The following is a 16,311-nucleotide window of genomic DNA, read 5'->3' as shown; positions in this document are numbered from 1 at the left end:
GAATTGGTTAAAATGAACAACGCACATTTAATCAGTCATGTAACTGACCTGTTGGCTACATGCAGTTACTAGCTCCAAAAACTGACTAGTAATCTTCCAAAACTGCTTATAAATCAAGTTCTTAAATAGCAGCTATAAACAAAAGGACAAGAAACATTTAAACAATACTGCAGTTTATCAAAAGACAGATACAAAATTTCAACTCTTATGTCTTTGACAGTTATAAAAAATTGAAGTCTTGGCTAAGTTATAAACATGTTTATAATGCAACATTTGCAGAACGAATAATGCTACTAATGATGTCTAGAAGATCAGCATAGTTTAAAAAAACAAAAAAACCCATAAAAATACAGAGCCAATTATTTACTTGTAGAACATGTACATTTATGCCTAAATTTTAGCATTTACTGTACCACCATTAATTTAAAAAATCACATTCAAAATATAAGGCAAAACCACCTGCGATTTGCATATTAGTTTATTTCTCAGTTTTTGAAGATGTCCTTAATTTACTGATGTAGCAAACGAATGTCAGCTCTGAGTGCTCTGCGAAAGAACAGAAGATAATCTGCTTGACAACGAACATTAAAAGTTCAATTGCACACAGGCAACATTTTATATACGAAAAGTTACTAACTGAACTACGGGTATTAAATACTGAAAAAAGGTAACAGTTTATTATAATTTATTTTATTTAACAATCTAGGAAATTTGAAGCCATCAAACGTTCCAGTGCAATTTCAGGTGTAATTGGGAATTCAGGAATCTCAGTGGAGCTGTTAGTGTAACGAACCTTGTAGGTGAAACACATGCACACTTTGGATAGCACATGTGAAGGGATCTCTCTAAAATTGAATTCATTGGTTTCATTTTCAGAAAACTGACCTGGGCCACTCAACATGGCTTTTATTGTTCCTGATGTTAAGGCATGTTCTCTTTTCACAATAAACTCATGGTCATCAGAGGATATGGATTTGACATACAAAGCATCAGGGCCTTCACAGCCACCATAGGTTTTGTCTTCTCCATCTATTATGCTCTTAAGAAATTCTACTTCACTCCCAGAGGAAATTTAGGAGTTTCTTGTAAGCTCCGGAGCCCCCACAGCCACTGCAGCCACTGCACCCGCGCCCGCGCCCCGCGGAGAAGGGACCACTATTTAAATGATTCTTGGAGGACTCACTCAGGATGTTCAATTCCTGCTGAAAGTAGACTATAGAGCAACCATGATGGGCACTTGCTATATGCATTGCAAACCACAACACCACAAAAGAGAGAGAGAGAGAGAGAGAGAGAGAGAGAGAGAGAGAGAGAGTAAAAGGGAATCTGTTTGCCACAGAGGCAGGTGGGAGAGATTGTGTGGGGGTGGCAGGAGGGATACTGGGAAGATTGGTCGTGGAGAATGGGCACTGGTAGAGAGATGCGTACTCGATCATTTTATGACTGAAACATAGTCACGAAAATTTGCAAATCCGTAACTGAACCTCATGGTGATTCATTAAAAAATAAAAAAAAATAGAATAGAAGGAAACCAATTTTAAGGGAAATATATTTATACAGAAAGATAGATGGACAGACAGACAGACAGATATGCACACAAGGCTAAACCTTGAGAACATATTACTAATCTCTTATAGAAGTGCTTAATAGCTCCTGGGTGAAATACAACGGCCTTGACATACTTTCCTCTAAGAAACAATTTTGGGATCATTTTTAGCGAATTATTTATTACAAGCAGTACAAAAGTAATTCTTTTGGCTCTGCATTAGGGCAGGATTTTAGGTTTGGGATGGAAACATTTGAAATATGATGGTGAGAAGGTGTGATGGTGGAGTATTGGTGTTTGAATATTAAATGCACTCAAATATTGTGAACAACTGTATAAAAATTAAATCAAATTAAAAATCTTTTTTAAGAGGTCAAAGAAACAATTCTGGGTGTGGAAAACTATGAAGAGGAAAACAAAATCAAGAATATCTCAGAGGTTTCTGTATTCAATTATCAGGTGTTCACTAATAAAATTCAGCATGGTCCACAGGGCTCATGCTGAAAAATGAATGTTGAAAGCCCCAAAGGTGCCATGTGGAGAGAAGGATCATGTGAGTCCAGCACTAAGGTAGAGGCGTAGGACTGTGTTCATAAGAAAACAGTTGGTTTTCAAAAAATGAAAGTGTATAGAGCAAGACCACTTAAGATCAAGTTTTTATCAGTGCGGACTTATAATATTGAGTATCAAATAGTGGAATATTCTGCTATTCAGAGTTATCACACTTAAGTCTATAAACTACTAGGATTTTCATCTTGCACATAGCATTGTAGCACTGTCCTCCCATTGTTCATCGATTTGCTCAAGCAGGCCCAGTAACATCTCCCTTGTGAGACATGTTGTTATCGTGTTTGGCATATTGAATATGGCACAGAGCTTGCCTTGCTTTGCTGTGAGGGCGAGATACTTTCGGTAACCAGCCCCAACAGCTGAAAACTTCTTCCTTCCTTCCTTCCTTCCTTCCTTCCTTCCTTCCTTCCTTCCTTCTTTCCTTCCTTCCTTTTTCCTTTCTTTTTTATTCCCTTCTTCCTTTCTACTTTCCATCATTCCTTCCTTCATTTCATCCCTGTTTCCTTCCTTACATATGCCTTAATTTTCTTTCTTTCTTTCTTTCTTTCTTTCTTTCTTCTTTCTTTCTTTTTTTTCTTTTCTTTTCTTTTCTTTATTTATCTGTTTTTCTCTTTCTTCTCAGTCTTCCTTTCTTTCTTCGTTTTGCTAATTAGAGATCAGCAAATATATTCTATTTAAAAAACTACACATAGTCAATTGATTAGTCTTTGAGGATCTGTCTCTGTCTCTACTCATCTCTGCAGTTTTAGAATAAGATCAATTCCTGGTACTTGGGTGACCCTTCCCCAGGAAAGTTCCTGATTCAGTCTTTGCACTGACTCCTACTGCTCATCTTTTTTTCATTTCTAAAATATATTTCTGCTCCAGCACTAAGCAATAATGAAGGGATTAGATTAATATATGAATATTGCATGTGACTGACCCTGGTTGTATCTCATATGGCCCCATGAACACCACCAGGAGTCACTCCTGAGCACAGAAACAGGAGTACCTGAGTATCACTGGGACTACCCCAAATCCTCTCTCTCTCCACACACACAAACACATATACATAACACACACATAGACATACACACACACACACACACTTCCTGGGCTGGATTGATAGTACAATGTGTAGGGTGCTTGCCATGAGGAAGACAATCCTCGAGGGTTCAAGGGACCATACTTATTGCGATGAAATGGAATAAATCCAGGTCTACCGTGTGCAAGGCAAGTGCGTTTCCCACTAATTTATCACTTTGATCAAGATGACGACATTATTTTAAATGACAACTGACTTAAAGTATTTCTTGTGTTCTTTCTGGTTCTTTTTAGAAGTCCCCAATTATCGCTAAATACTTGGGATTTTCTAACAGAAGGTATAATTTGTTGATCACAATAATTGGTTATCACTTAATCACTTAACTTCCCGTTAGTCGTCGATTTGCTCGAGCGGGCACCAGTAACGTCTCCATTTGGCCCTGTCGCGTGCTAGTGTAGCCCAATGGCATCTGTTCGCTCTGGGAACAAGAAGGGCCTCAAACTGATCATTCATGATCCTGATGAAGAAGTCTGACCATCTGGTAGGTGGGCGGCCACGCGGTCTTTTGACATCCCGTGGAATCCAGTCGGTAACAGCTCCAGTCTAGCGGTCGTCTTTAAATCTCATTACGTGACCAGCCCATCTGATTTTTGACACCTTGGCAAACGAGACAGCGTCCCTGATTCTTGATTGCCGACGGATGTCGGAACTCCGGATTCTCTCTCTCATTTGAGTGAAAAGTGATATTCCAAGCATAGCTCTTTCAATTCCTCTTTGGGAGACCCAAATAGCATTCTCATCCTGTTTACGTAGGGCCCAGGTCTCTGAGGCATATGTTAATGCAGGAAGAACAGTGAAATCAAAGAGATGTGCCCGGAGCTGGAGGTTCTTCGTCCTCTTAGCTATTTCTTCGACGTTCTTGAAGGCATTCCAAGCTGCTCTCTTCCTCCTGCGCAGCTCGGGTGCCAGGTCATTTGTCAAGAACTACTGTTCAAGAAGGGAGACATACATGACATTGGCAACTATTGCCCGATCTGCCTATTGTCTGTCATCTACAAGTTGTTCACTCGCGTCATCCTAAATAGGATAGGCAGAACACTAGATGAAGGACAACCATGCGAGCAAGCCTGGTTCCACAAAGGATTCAGCACCATCGACCATATCCACACGATAACCAAGCTCATTGAGGTTTCTTGGGTGTTCAAGATGCCGCTCTGTTTAACGTTCATTGATTTAAAGAAGGCCTTTGATTCTGTTTAAACGGAAGCGGTCATTGAAGCCCTAGCAAATCAGGGCATTCAAGCCCAATAATACATCAAGATCCTCCATGAGCTATATTGCGGATTCACTACCAAGATCTCACCATTCTACAAAGAAGTAATCATTGATGTCAAAAGAGGGGTTCGGCAGGGTGATACCATTTCACCGAAACTCTTCAGTACCACCCTGGAGAACATCATGCGACAACTGGAATGGGAAGGAATGGGAGTGAAGATAGATGGTCGGCAACTACACCACCTCCGCTTTGCTGATGACATTGTTTTAATAACACCAAACATCAGCCAAGCGGCACAAATACTGGCCGACTTTGACCATGAGTGTGGAAAGGTAGGACTACAGCTGAATCTTACGAAGACAATGTTTATGAGAAACAGCCTCGTTCCTGATGCCCCATTCGCTCTCAATGAAACGACCATCTCCGAATGCAACAGCTATGTGTACCTAGGTAGAGAAGTCAACATGACAGATGACAAATTGGTTATAATATGTCTAAATTGTTTCTCATCTGCCAAATCCAATTGTCAGTTTGAACCTCCAATCAGCAGCGGTCAGTCACAGAAAAATGAGACAAACACAGAAGCAGACAAACACGCGGATTGCCCTAGGTTTAGGGTCACCTGTGCAGCATTTAGTGGTCACATGGCAGGTCAATATAAGGCAATATTGCTCCCCCAACCCCAGCAGATCCCTAGAGATGAGCCATTGTTGGAGCTGACAGAGACATCAAGGACAGTTAGGAAGTATATAAACATGCCACAGGGGCCTCGAGAGCAAAGGTTTGTGTAGTTCACAGAGAATCAGTAAGCATCTGTAAACTATAAAGTTGTTTGTGCAGGAGAGAGAATTAATTGGACAGGGTAACTGTCTTGCACCCAGTCTACCGAGCTCCTCCAGGAGTGATTCCTGAGTGTGGAGCCAGGAGCAAGCCCTGAACATGAGTAGGTGAAGACCCAAAATCAAAATAAATAAATAAAAGATTGTGAAAGCTGCTTATTCTAGTTCCCTTAATTCTTGTCCCCTTAATCTAAAAGACCCTACATAGTATTCAGTCTATGTTTTCCTAGCACAAAATTACAGGTGGCAGATACTGTGTCATCTACTCTATCATTGCCTTCTCTTCTTTCTGGGTGCATGTTTGATAGCAAAACACACTAAACCCAGGTTTTTTTGTTACGAGAAGATTGCTTATAATAATTCATCATTTCCGAACCCTACATTAAGTAATAATGTATATTATAAATCGTTAACATATTACTTAATAATATTAAACATTATAAAAAATACACTAGTAGTAACAGTGTTGTTGGTTAACTAGGTAATATAAGTTATTACCTAGTAACTGTTGATTTATTAATGAAATATGTAAGCTCATCAGTAGAATAGGAGTATTTCCCTAACCTAAGAGTCTGAGGAAGGTGAAACTGTTATAACTGTCTTGTAAGATTCCATCTCTCTAGCCTGCTTAAGTCTACCTCTCAGGCTATCCAATCCAGTCTTCTTCTTGGGAATCTGACCTCCCTATTGGCTAGCCTCTACCTTTCAACTGCTTGCTTTATGACATCATTCTCCCACTAAACCTACCAGCACCTGATAGAATCTTCGGGCTCCCATGCAGTTGTTTGTAAACAAGTTTGGATCATCGCAAGTGACCACTGACCAAGGACCAATCACCAGTGATCAGTCATCTGTAGTGGACACTTGTGGACTCCCACTTCAGTGTTCAGACATACACTCATATCATCTCCTCTTCTCATTTATCTTCCATTGATATTTCCTCGTTTCTGATCATGTCAGGTAAAGAATAATATTTTTCAAAGCTTTTCATGAGTTTTCTTATCCCTAAACTTATCAGTTAAGGAAAAGCAGCATGTAATAATAGAGAAAAGTATTCAACCTGAATATCGTAAGCCTAATTTTAGCTTGACATTCACATTTGCTGTGTGATTTTAGACACTGACTTCCTTTATCTCACATACAAAGTGTTTTCCTTCATTGATTACATTATATTTGATACATATTCACAACAGCAAATATTTGTTTATATATGAGTTTTCACTCTCTGTGTTTCCTTTTCTTTTTAATAGTGATTTTGATGTGGCATCCATGAAAAAAAGTAAATCAGAGACAATACATTGACAGAAACAGAAAATGTAGTTTTGGTAGAAAACCTAATATCTACCAGGATATTTTATCTTAGCGGTCTCTACACTTGTATTTATAATTTAGTATTTTAAATTTAGTGCTATTCAAAAGTCATTATCATGTGTCTTTTGAGCTTTCTACCTAAACTAGATGATAAGAAAAACTGGATTGTGGGGAAGTTGTGGAGTGCTGAGTGGTAGGGAGGCAAGTCCTCAAAGGAAAGGAAGTTTAGGGTGATTTTCTACAAGTGTTGACCAACAGAAGCCAAGAAGTAGAAGATAATATGAGGAAGAATAAAATAGAAAAGAAAGATTATGGAGGGAAGTTATCAAGGAAGGAGAAACAGTTTGAGATAGATTGTTGGAGAGAACCAAATAGTTCAAATCAAAACAGAAAGAATATAGATAAATATGCTGAGAGCCAGTCAAAACAGTTGACTTTAATCAATTCTAGGACTATAAAACATACTGTGTCTCGAGTAAAGTACCAGTAGAAAAAAACAGTCTATAGAAAACCATGGTTGTGGTTTCTTTTCTTATTGTCTCTAGAACATAGCTGGCACTTGGCAGTTTTGAATGTAAAAAAGTTTTAGAAATGATACTTCCTATAAATAACTAATACTGGTTACCTAGGGGATGGAAGATACACCATCTTCAATGTTTTTATTACATTCTAGTTTGTAAGGTACATGTATGGTCTGCCTGTTAAAATAAAAAAGTGATATCATCTAAGTTGAATCAGGAGAATTGATTCTTTTGTGTGGCAAGTAGGGTCCAGGTTAAAGGCAACTTGTCATCTTCACAAAGAGTTTCTTTCTAGGCTGGAGCAATAGGTAGGGCATTTGCCTTGCATGCGGACAGGTAATTTCCCTTGCACGTGGCCGACCCGGTTTCGATTCTCAGCATCCCGTATGGTTCCCTAAACACCACCAGGAGTAATTCCTGAGTACATGAGCCAGGAGGAACTACTGTGCAGTGCCGGGTGTGACCAAAAAAGAAAAAAAAATAGTTCCTTCCTCGCATGACAGCATTTTGATAGCAGTCGACATCTGCTTTTAGATCCTAAGAAGAAATAGACAAGTCAAGTCTCAGATGTCTAAGTATACACTGATTTCAGTTTTGTGGAGAGTGATTTTTCCAACATTAAAAATATTTAACTTGGATTTTGGTGATTGTTTCTGAAAATTGGGAAGGACAATTTCCTGGTTGATAAAGATACTTGTCATTTAGGTTTTAAAAATAAATCTGAAATTTTGTGACCATTTTTTAAATTGTCTTTTCTCCTTTTTTTCTGATATACTGAAATGGTATGCTCTATTTAATATCTGTTGTTTGATCGCTAATATTCAGGCATATGAATGAGAATAATAATATCACGGTCACCGTCCTCCCGTTGTTCATCGATTTGCTCGAGTGGGCCCAGTAACGTCTGCATTATGACACTTGTTACTGTGTTTGGCATATCGAACACATCACGGGGAGCATGCCAGGCTCTATCATGCAGGCGAGATACTCTCGGTAGCTTGCCAGGCTCATACATACTATGTCTCTAGTAGAGTACCTAACTCTACTAGAGGAAAAACAGCCTATCCGAAAACCATGGCTGTGGTTTCTTTTCTTATGGTCTCTACAACACAGTTGGCACTTGGCGGTTTTGTATGTAAACACGTTTTAGAAATGATACTTCCTATAAATATCTAATACTGGTTACCTAGGGGTATTGAAGATACATCATCTTTAATGTTTTTATTAAATTCTAGTTTGTAAGGTACATGTACGGTCTACCTGTTATAATAAAGAAGTGATATCTTCTACTTTAAAGGCAACTTGTCATCTTCACAAAGAGTTTCTTTCTGGGCTGGAGCGATATTTATGGCGTTTGCCTTGCACACGGGTAGGCCATTTACCATGTACGTGGACGACCTGTGTTCAATTCTCAGCATCCCGTATGGTTCCCTGAACACCACCAGGAGTAATTCCTGAGTACATGAGCCAGGAGGAACTACTGTGCAGTGCCGGGTGTGACCAAAAAAGAAAAAAAAAATAGTTCCTTCCTCGCATGGCAGCATTTTGATAGCAGTCGACATCTGCTTTTAGATCCTAATAAGAAATACACAAGTCAAGTCTCAGATGTCTAAGTACGCATTGATTTCAGTTTTGTGGAATCTGAGTTTTCCTACATTAAAAATAGTTAAGTTGCATTTTGGTGATTGTTTCTGAAACTTTGGGAATGATATTTTCCTGGTTGATAAAGATACTTGTCATCTATGTTTTAAAAATAAATTTGAAATTTTTGTGACCATTTTTTAAATGGTCTTTTCTGCTTCTTGAGTAATTTACTGAAATTGTATGCTCTATTTAATACCTCCTGTTTGATGGTTAATATTCAGAGACATTGAATAATAATGTAATTTCCTTGTAATCATTCTATTTATTTATGCTTTGTACTCCTTTACAACATATACTGGCTACCAAATGAAATCACATTTATTATATTTTCTGCTTGTTATGTAAGTTACTTGTAAATCTTCTGTTTCATGGACTGGTAAACTAAACACTCAAAAATTACCTTCGAATGCCTTTTTTGGATAGTAGTTTCTGTTAACATAGAATTTCATCTTCATATCATATACATGACACAATTTCTTAATAAACTTATTGTACTGTTTTCTTTGTTGTGTTTGGGACGACATTCACTGATGATCAGGGCTTACTATTGGGACTGCTCTCAATCAGTTACTGTACTATGCTGCTTTCCACATAGCCCAGATTTTAATATAAACATAATTCTTTTTTAGTTCTGTGATCCATATTTTTCATGATTTCATTCTTGATCTCTATATTTCTCCCATGTAAATCATGTGAAATAGACAAATTCTATTTATGTGTACACATTATTCTAAATTAGAGTTGTAACTCCTTTGCAGGAAAACAACTTGAGACTCAGAATATAAACAACACTCTTCCTTCCAAAAGCACATCTTGAGAAAAACTACTCATTTTTGAGGGGGGGGATCAAAAATCTGGGTACAGTTGCTAACCTTCAATTCATCAAGTAGATTGAGTTATATGTGAGTCATAGATAATAGATAGGAACTGCACAAGCAAAAGACAAAACCTAAAGATTACAAGGGTAATAGTTGTAACGACCCCACATTCCTATATGAATGGAAAGTGTCTTCCTCCTAGTGTCTGACATTGTAGTGACCAAGGCAGAGGACTAACCAGAAAGTCCACATGCTTAGGTTCCGTAACCTGGTAATACATAAGGGACAGCAAGATAGTCCAGGAGACGATAATGCATTTGACTTGTAGGCAGCCAATACAGTTGGATCTCTGTCACTGCATCCAGTCTCCTGAGTACTACAAGGTGTCACTCCAAATTTCAGAGCCAGGACTAGCCCAAGATCACTGCCGAGTATTGGTCCAAATTCCACCCCACCCCAATCCCAATAAAAATAATGGGAAAGCTTGAACAAGTTTCTAGGCCATCTCTGGGCCTCGGGTTTCTTTCTTCTCCAGTAAAAGGTTAGTCATTCTCATAGGATTTTCTAGTTGTAAAATGCTTCCGTTCTAGGCAATAACGTAAAGTTCAACAGGAGAGCAAGCTACAGTTAGAGCTAGGACAAGGAATAACTAGCTGTAAGCAACAAATTCATATGCCAATTTCACCAGACTCTTCTATAGCTCTGTGTTCACTTTGGGAGTGTGGTGACCAATACACAAAGTGTCAAAATGTTCCAGCCTTTCAACCACCCAAAGTTGTTTGGACTTTTGGTAACTTACTTGACTGTTGGTTTAGAAGCTTGTCTATACTTGAAACTTGAAGTAAATTTTGCTCCTCTCAAACGTTGTCGGAGGGGACTGGAGTGATAGCACAGCGGGTAGGGCGTTTGTCTTGCATGCTGCCAACCCGGGTTCCATTAACATCATCCCCTATGGTCCCCTGACCACTGCCAGGAGTTCCTGAGTGCATGAACCAGGAGGAACCCATGTGCATCGCTGTGTGTGACAAAAAAAAACTGATTATCATTCTCACAGAATTTTTTCATTACCCTCTTGTTCCTTACAGAAAATATTCAAACTCCATCTGTATTGGGAACTGCACATTCTCTGCAGCTTCCCCTTCCCGTGGTGAACAATACAGCTTCCCTAACAGGAAGTGTCTGCAACTCTCCCAGCGTATCTACTCCTGTTGTTAGATCTACTTGGCTCCTTCCCTCAGATTCTGGCATCTCTTTCCAATCACTCATGGGTAGTGCCGATTTTGACCAACATTCTTGAAGAAAAATGCTGTCTGGAGTGTCTGGCCAGAGCCAGATATCCACTTGGTCTGCTTCCTACCCAAGTGATTTGGAGTGGGATATTACAGAAAGTACTGAAAAGAACTCTTACATGGGAGATTTTACTGTGACTATCCTTGACCAATATACCACTGTCTCTTCCATATCTATGGCAGCTCGTTAAGAGAAAACCTTAGATACCAACCACATGATGTCTCTGTACCCATCACTTTCTGCCAGTCTTGTTGAAAGGACACCATCTCAGGTTCCAAATCAGAGTTACAGCCTGTTGCTTTCCTACCAGGAAGGAAGCCAGGTGTATTACTATCATCAGGGCACTCCAGGACCTCTCCTTTCTGGAGAACTTGGTCCCTCCCTGCAATCCATTGACTCTATGACATACAAAAGAGGTAGGGTCTCTGCCCTCCAAGCTTACAGCAATGCATCCCCAGAAATGCTTATGGTTCTAAAGGAGGTCCAGCCCCCAAAGAACAGACCAACAGCATCAAGCTCTGGAGTTTACTACTCTGTGTCTGCTCCACCCATCACAGAATCGTGTTATCAAGGTGAGTAAAACTGAGAGAAGGGAATTCTAGGTTTAAAAACCTGGGGTCAAATCTGCAAGTGAGAAACTGTCCATAGACAGGTGGCATTTTAGTTCGATACACTGAGATTTTGAAATGTATGAAACCTGAAGTTAAAAAACTCAGTTTAAGTTTAGACTCCCCTCACTCATTTTACAGTACCTTATTCTCACACTTGACATCAGACCTTCTCATGCAGATTGGAATTTATGATAGTATAAAGACCACCAAGGTTTCCTTAGAAGAAAACTTCAGTAACATAATAAGGAATACCACATTTTCATAGTTGATTAGTCCACCAGTATGACCACAGTAACAATAAGCTCCATTTCTTAAATTATTGTTTTTGTGATTTCTGAAGACATTTAAGAAGGCTTATTGTGATGATACCACATTAATTTTCCCTTACTTCAATGTACAAAATTCTGAATACATAATATACTCAGAGATCCTGTCCAAAGTTATCAAACCTAGAATCCCTACTTGAGCACACAATTCATAAGGTAGTAGTGCTTCATTCCTTCTTTTATACCATGATATGAACTTCCGGTTTTGTTTAGTAAAATTTACCCTCTTGTTCCTTACAGAAAATATTCAAACTCCATCTGTATTGGGAACTGCACATTCTCTGCAGCTTCCCCTTCCCGTGGTGAACAATACAGCTTCCCTAACAGGAAGTGTCTGCAACTCTCCCAGCGTATCTACTCCTGTTGTTAGATCTACTTGGCTCCTTCCCTCAGATTCTGGCATCTCTTTCCAATCACTCATGGGTAGTATGAAATTTAGTAAAATTTCAGCTCCTGGGAGAGAACAAGACAGAGTCTCCTACCCTATGCCTGACTGTCTCCACCAGGACCCAACAGCTGAAGACCACCGAGGCCCAACCAAGGCCTTGCTGGGAGCACTCTCCACACACTTGGATGAGCCTCACGCATAAAAGAACTGACAGAGGAACCCAGGTGTGTGGGACCCGGGGCTGAGATCTCCAAGCCTGTACAGTTTGGGACTGGACCTGCCAGTAACTAGACAGTTACACCCACCAACTGCCGTGTAACTCCAACAACGGCCAGGATCCAGAGATCATCACACTCAGCTCCTGGGAGAGAACAAGACAGAGTCTCCTACCCTATGCCTGACTGTCTCCACCAGGGCCCAACAGCTGAAGACCACCGAGGCCCAACCAAGGCCTTGCTGGGAGCACTCTCCACACACTTGGATGAGCCTCACGCATAAAAGAACTGACAGAGGAACCCAGGTGTGTGGGACCCGGGGCTGAGATCTCCAAGCCTGTACAGTTTGGGACTGGACCTGCCAGTAACTAGACAGTTACACCCACCAACTGCCGTGTAACTCCAACAACGGCCAGGATCCAGAGATCATCACACTCAGCTCCTGGGAGAGAACAAGACAGAGTCTCCTACCCTATGCCTGACTGTCTCCACCAGGGCCCAACAGCTGAAGACCACCGAGGCCCAACCAAGGCCTTGCTGGGAGCACTCTCCACACACTTGGATGAGCCTCACGCATAAAAGAACTGACAGAGGAACCCAGGTGTGTGGGACCCGGGGCTGAGATCTCCAAGCCTGTACAGTTTGGGACTGGACCTGCTAGTAACTAGACAGTTACACCCACTAACTGCCGTGTAACTCCAACAACGGCCAGGATCCAGAGATTATCACACTCAGCTCCCGGAAGCGCGTGGCCACATTCGCGGCCGCGCGACATCTTATCATCTCATTTCTATTTCGGTCAAACTGGCAGGCTACCAAATGTAACATGCCCACACGGCAGAGTCTGGCAAACTCCCCGTGGTATACCCAATATGCCAAATACCAGTAACAATGATGGGTCTCATTCTCCTAACCCTGAAAAAGCCTTGAATATGGCACTTTAAAAAAAAAAATCTCAGGGCTAGGACGAAGAAGACGTTACTGGCACCTGCTCGAGGCAATCGACGAACAACAGGGTGGTCGTGATCGTGATCGTGAAAGAAATTGATTATATTATGCTAATTTCTGTATAGCATTTAATATTTTACAAATCTCTAGCTTGAAAAAAACGCTTTATTTTGGGGCAGGCAGACTGTGGGTCACAAACCACAGTGCTCAGGACTTGCACCTCGCTGTGTGCTCAGGGCTCACTTACGAAGGTGCTTAGGCACACATATGTGATGCTGAGTATCAAACTAAGGTCAGCTGTGTGCAGGGCAAGTGCTTTACCGACTGTGCTATTCCTCTGTTCCAAGTCTCTCATTTTTAAGTACGGTTTACACAGAAACTATTTCAAATACGAAGAAAACAATGGCACCACATGACCAACAGTAAGAAATACAGCAGTTACCTCCAATCTTCAAACTCAGGGCATTGTCCATGATCCTTAGAAGAGCCAGTAACAATGCCTTGCCCATTGCCGGAAGGTGCCCAATTGTGGCACCCGAGTTGTATGGAGGGAGAATCTCGTTTAAGGGGGACTGATTTCTTCCGTGTTTCCTTCGTAGTGATGAATTTCCTGGGGATCGGGACTTCCCTGGCATTGCAACCTTCCGATCAGACTTTTTGTTTGACATCAACTTCAGAATTACCAATGTCTTGCAGTAGCAGGATTTAAATACTTGAGAGTAACACAGCACCAGAGCTCCCAGATGTTCCCATAATAGATTCAGCACAAAGTAACCTGGCACTGCCCCTGGCTCAAACTCAGGAACAAACAGATAAGAATGGGGATGAGACGAACATTGGGCTTTCAAAGTCTCTGGATACCTACCAGATCCTAATAGAATACCAAGATCCTCCACTGTGCCCTTTAGAAATCCCTGATATCTATCAACTTCTGGCCTGCATGGATCCTCTCAGCCAAGACCAACAGCCTGGTACTGACAGAACACGTCAGGAAAAGAATGGTCAATGTTTGGAGGGCACAGGGACACTTGAAGGTGGGAATGATTCTGGTGGTATTTTTGGAGATATCACGACATGGGTGGAAGATAAACAACTTCCCCAGCTCTTTGATTGCTTACCAGACCTAGATCAATGCATAGATCTGCAGGGAATGAACACCACAGATACCATCACTTTAAATCAGGGGCAAGAAAACTCAGGTGGCACTAAGGGGACCTCCCACCCAACACGGAAGAACAAAAACCAGGCCTCTGAGCCTCTGGAGGGAGAACCAAAGGCCAAATTCCATTCCAAAAACCCAAAATGTTTGATGGGGGAGCCAGGATTCTTTGTAATGCTGCAGCCAGTGATAGGTGTCCTGTGACCATGGCCATACCTAACAGCAAACTTCAGAGAGCTGCGTCCAGCATGATCAGGAAGATCAAGAGCCATGGGCAGGAGACGACAATAGAGACAAGGCCAGAGAAAACCCCAATAAAGCTGATGACAATGAGCAGACAAGGAACAAGGTGAAGGCTGAAGAGAAGTCCACCATTGCCAGGATGAAATGCAAATTATGTCAACCCAAGCTTGGCCGAGAGGCCCTTAAAAATCCCCGCAGCTCCCTAGGCATGCACATGCTGGAGTCTGTGCAAGTGTTTGATGCACTGGGGAAGAAGTTGGATCCAAAGCCTAGATCCTCTTCCTCCTGGGTCCTGGGTAGTTCAAAGAAGCCCAACGATGTCCAGCCCTCCTCAGCTGTGAAACCATTGGCAGGTGCTATAAGGGATGGAATAGGTCCTGAGAAAACTCAGATCAAAGCTCAGAAAACAAGCAGCAGTACTGAAGAACACTCTGCTCCTTCCCAGTCTGAGCTGCCACCTCCTGGGAAGGTCAAATTGGTACCTTTGCCTTTTCTTACCATGAAGAAGCCGCAAGCTGTATTTGTTCCTCAGAAACCGCAGTCTCTGGATTCACATCGTCCTGTTGCAGCTTACCCTGCCAGGCCTGGCTCTACCAACTCAGCTCAGCAAACTGCCACCAATTCATCCCGGCCAGCGACTGCATCTTTGTCACTTCCTGCCAGACCAGCTCAGGCCATTTCTACCAACAAATCTCGACAGGCTTTGCTGAGCTCTACTAGCCTGTATATTTCTCAGCCTGCAACTTCTAGACCTGCTCCCTCCAAGACAACAGCTAGCACTTCTCTCCAGCGGGGCCCTCTTCCAGTCTCTGGGACTGAGCGCCAGGCTGCACCCAAATGGCAGAGTCAGTTTCTACCCCAAGACTTCCGTTTCCAAGCAATTCCATGGAGAAAGCCCAATGATCCCGAGCCAGTCATGTCAAAGCCCATCACAAAAGAGCAGAGACCAGAGCGTGAGGCTATGAGGAGGAAGGTTCAGCAGGAGCGAGAGAATCCTGCCAAATGCATCTCTTTGGGGAAAGTGAAGTTTTTTATCCAGAGAGAAAAAGATATGGACATCTCTTGATTCTATGGCTATAAGTAGCTGGAATGGTTGGTACCACTTTAAGTACCAGATAATTGCCTTAGCAAATACCTGAAATGCCATACACATTTCATTTATTCTGATACATTTTTCAAAAAATAAATAGATGCATATAAGTTAATAGATTAGTAATAAAATTTCTGAATGTTGAGAGGCTTTCAATTGTGGTCATTTGGAGGGGGCAAGGATTGAAGGATTCATGAGAAAGAAATAGAAGTTAGAGGGGAGACAAAACTATAAACAGACAAGAGTATGAAAGAGAAATTGACTCAGGGTTTTAAAGCCCTTAAGAGGAGAAATTTTATGGTCCGATGAAGAGTTGTGGGTGAGGGGGAGGAGGGGGTAGACAGATAAATCGTGTTCCTGCTAGGGCCTTTGCAGGAGGCTGACCCAAGATTCATCCCTGGAATCCTATGTGGTGCCATGAGTTTCACTAGATGTTATCCTTGAGAGCAGAGCCAGGAGTAAGCCCTGAGCACAGGCAAGTATGCCTCCATC

General features: G+C 41.5%; 1 protein-coding gene across 1 annotated transcript; it reads right to left on the bottom strand.

The window, feature by feature from the left end:
- Window positions 1-574: 574 nt before the first annotated feature.
- On the bottom strand, window positions 575-4,301 carry LOC130021423 (elongin-C-like; the record flags this gene model as incomplete). Its single annotated transcript, XM_056112196.1, has 2 exons — window positions 575-1,029; window positions 4,292-4,301. Coding segments are annotated over 2 exons (345 nt in total), but the record flags the coding sequence as incomplete, so codon positions are not given.
- Between the last annotated feature and the right edge of the window lie 12,010 nt (window positions 4,302-16,311).

This window comes from Sorex fumeus, unplaced genomic scaffold (assembly GCF_029834395.1).
Source record: "Sorex fumeus unplaced genomic scaffold, SorFum_2.1 ptg000015l, whole genome shotgun sequence".
Lineage (NCBI taxonomy): Eukaryota > Metazoa > Chordata > Mammalia > Eulipotyphla > Soricidae > Sorex > Sorex fumeus.
The sequence above is the reverse complement of the archived record's forward strand: the minus strand, read 5'-3'. Positions and strand labels throughout refer to the sequence as shown.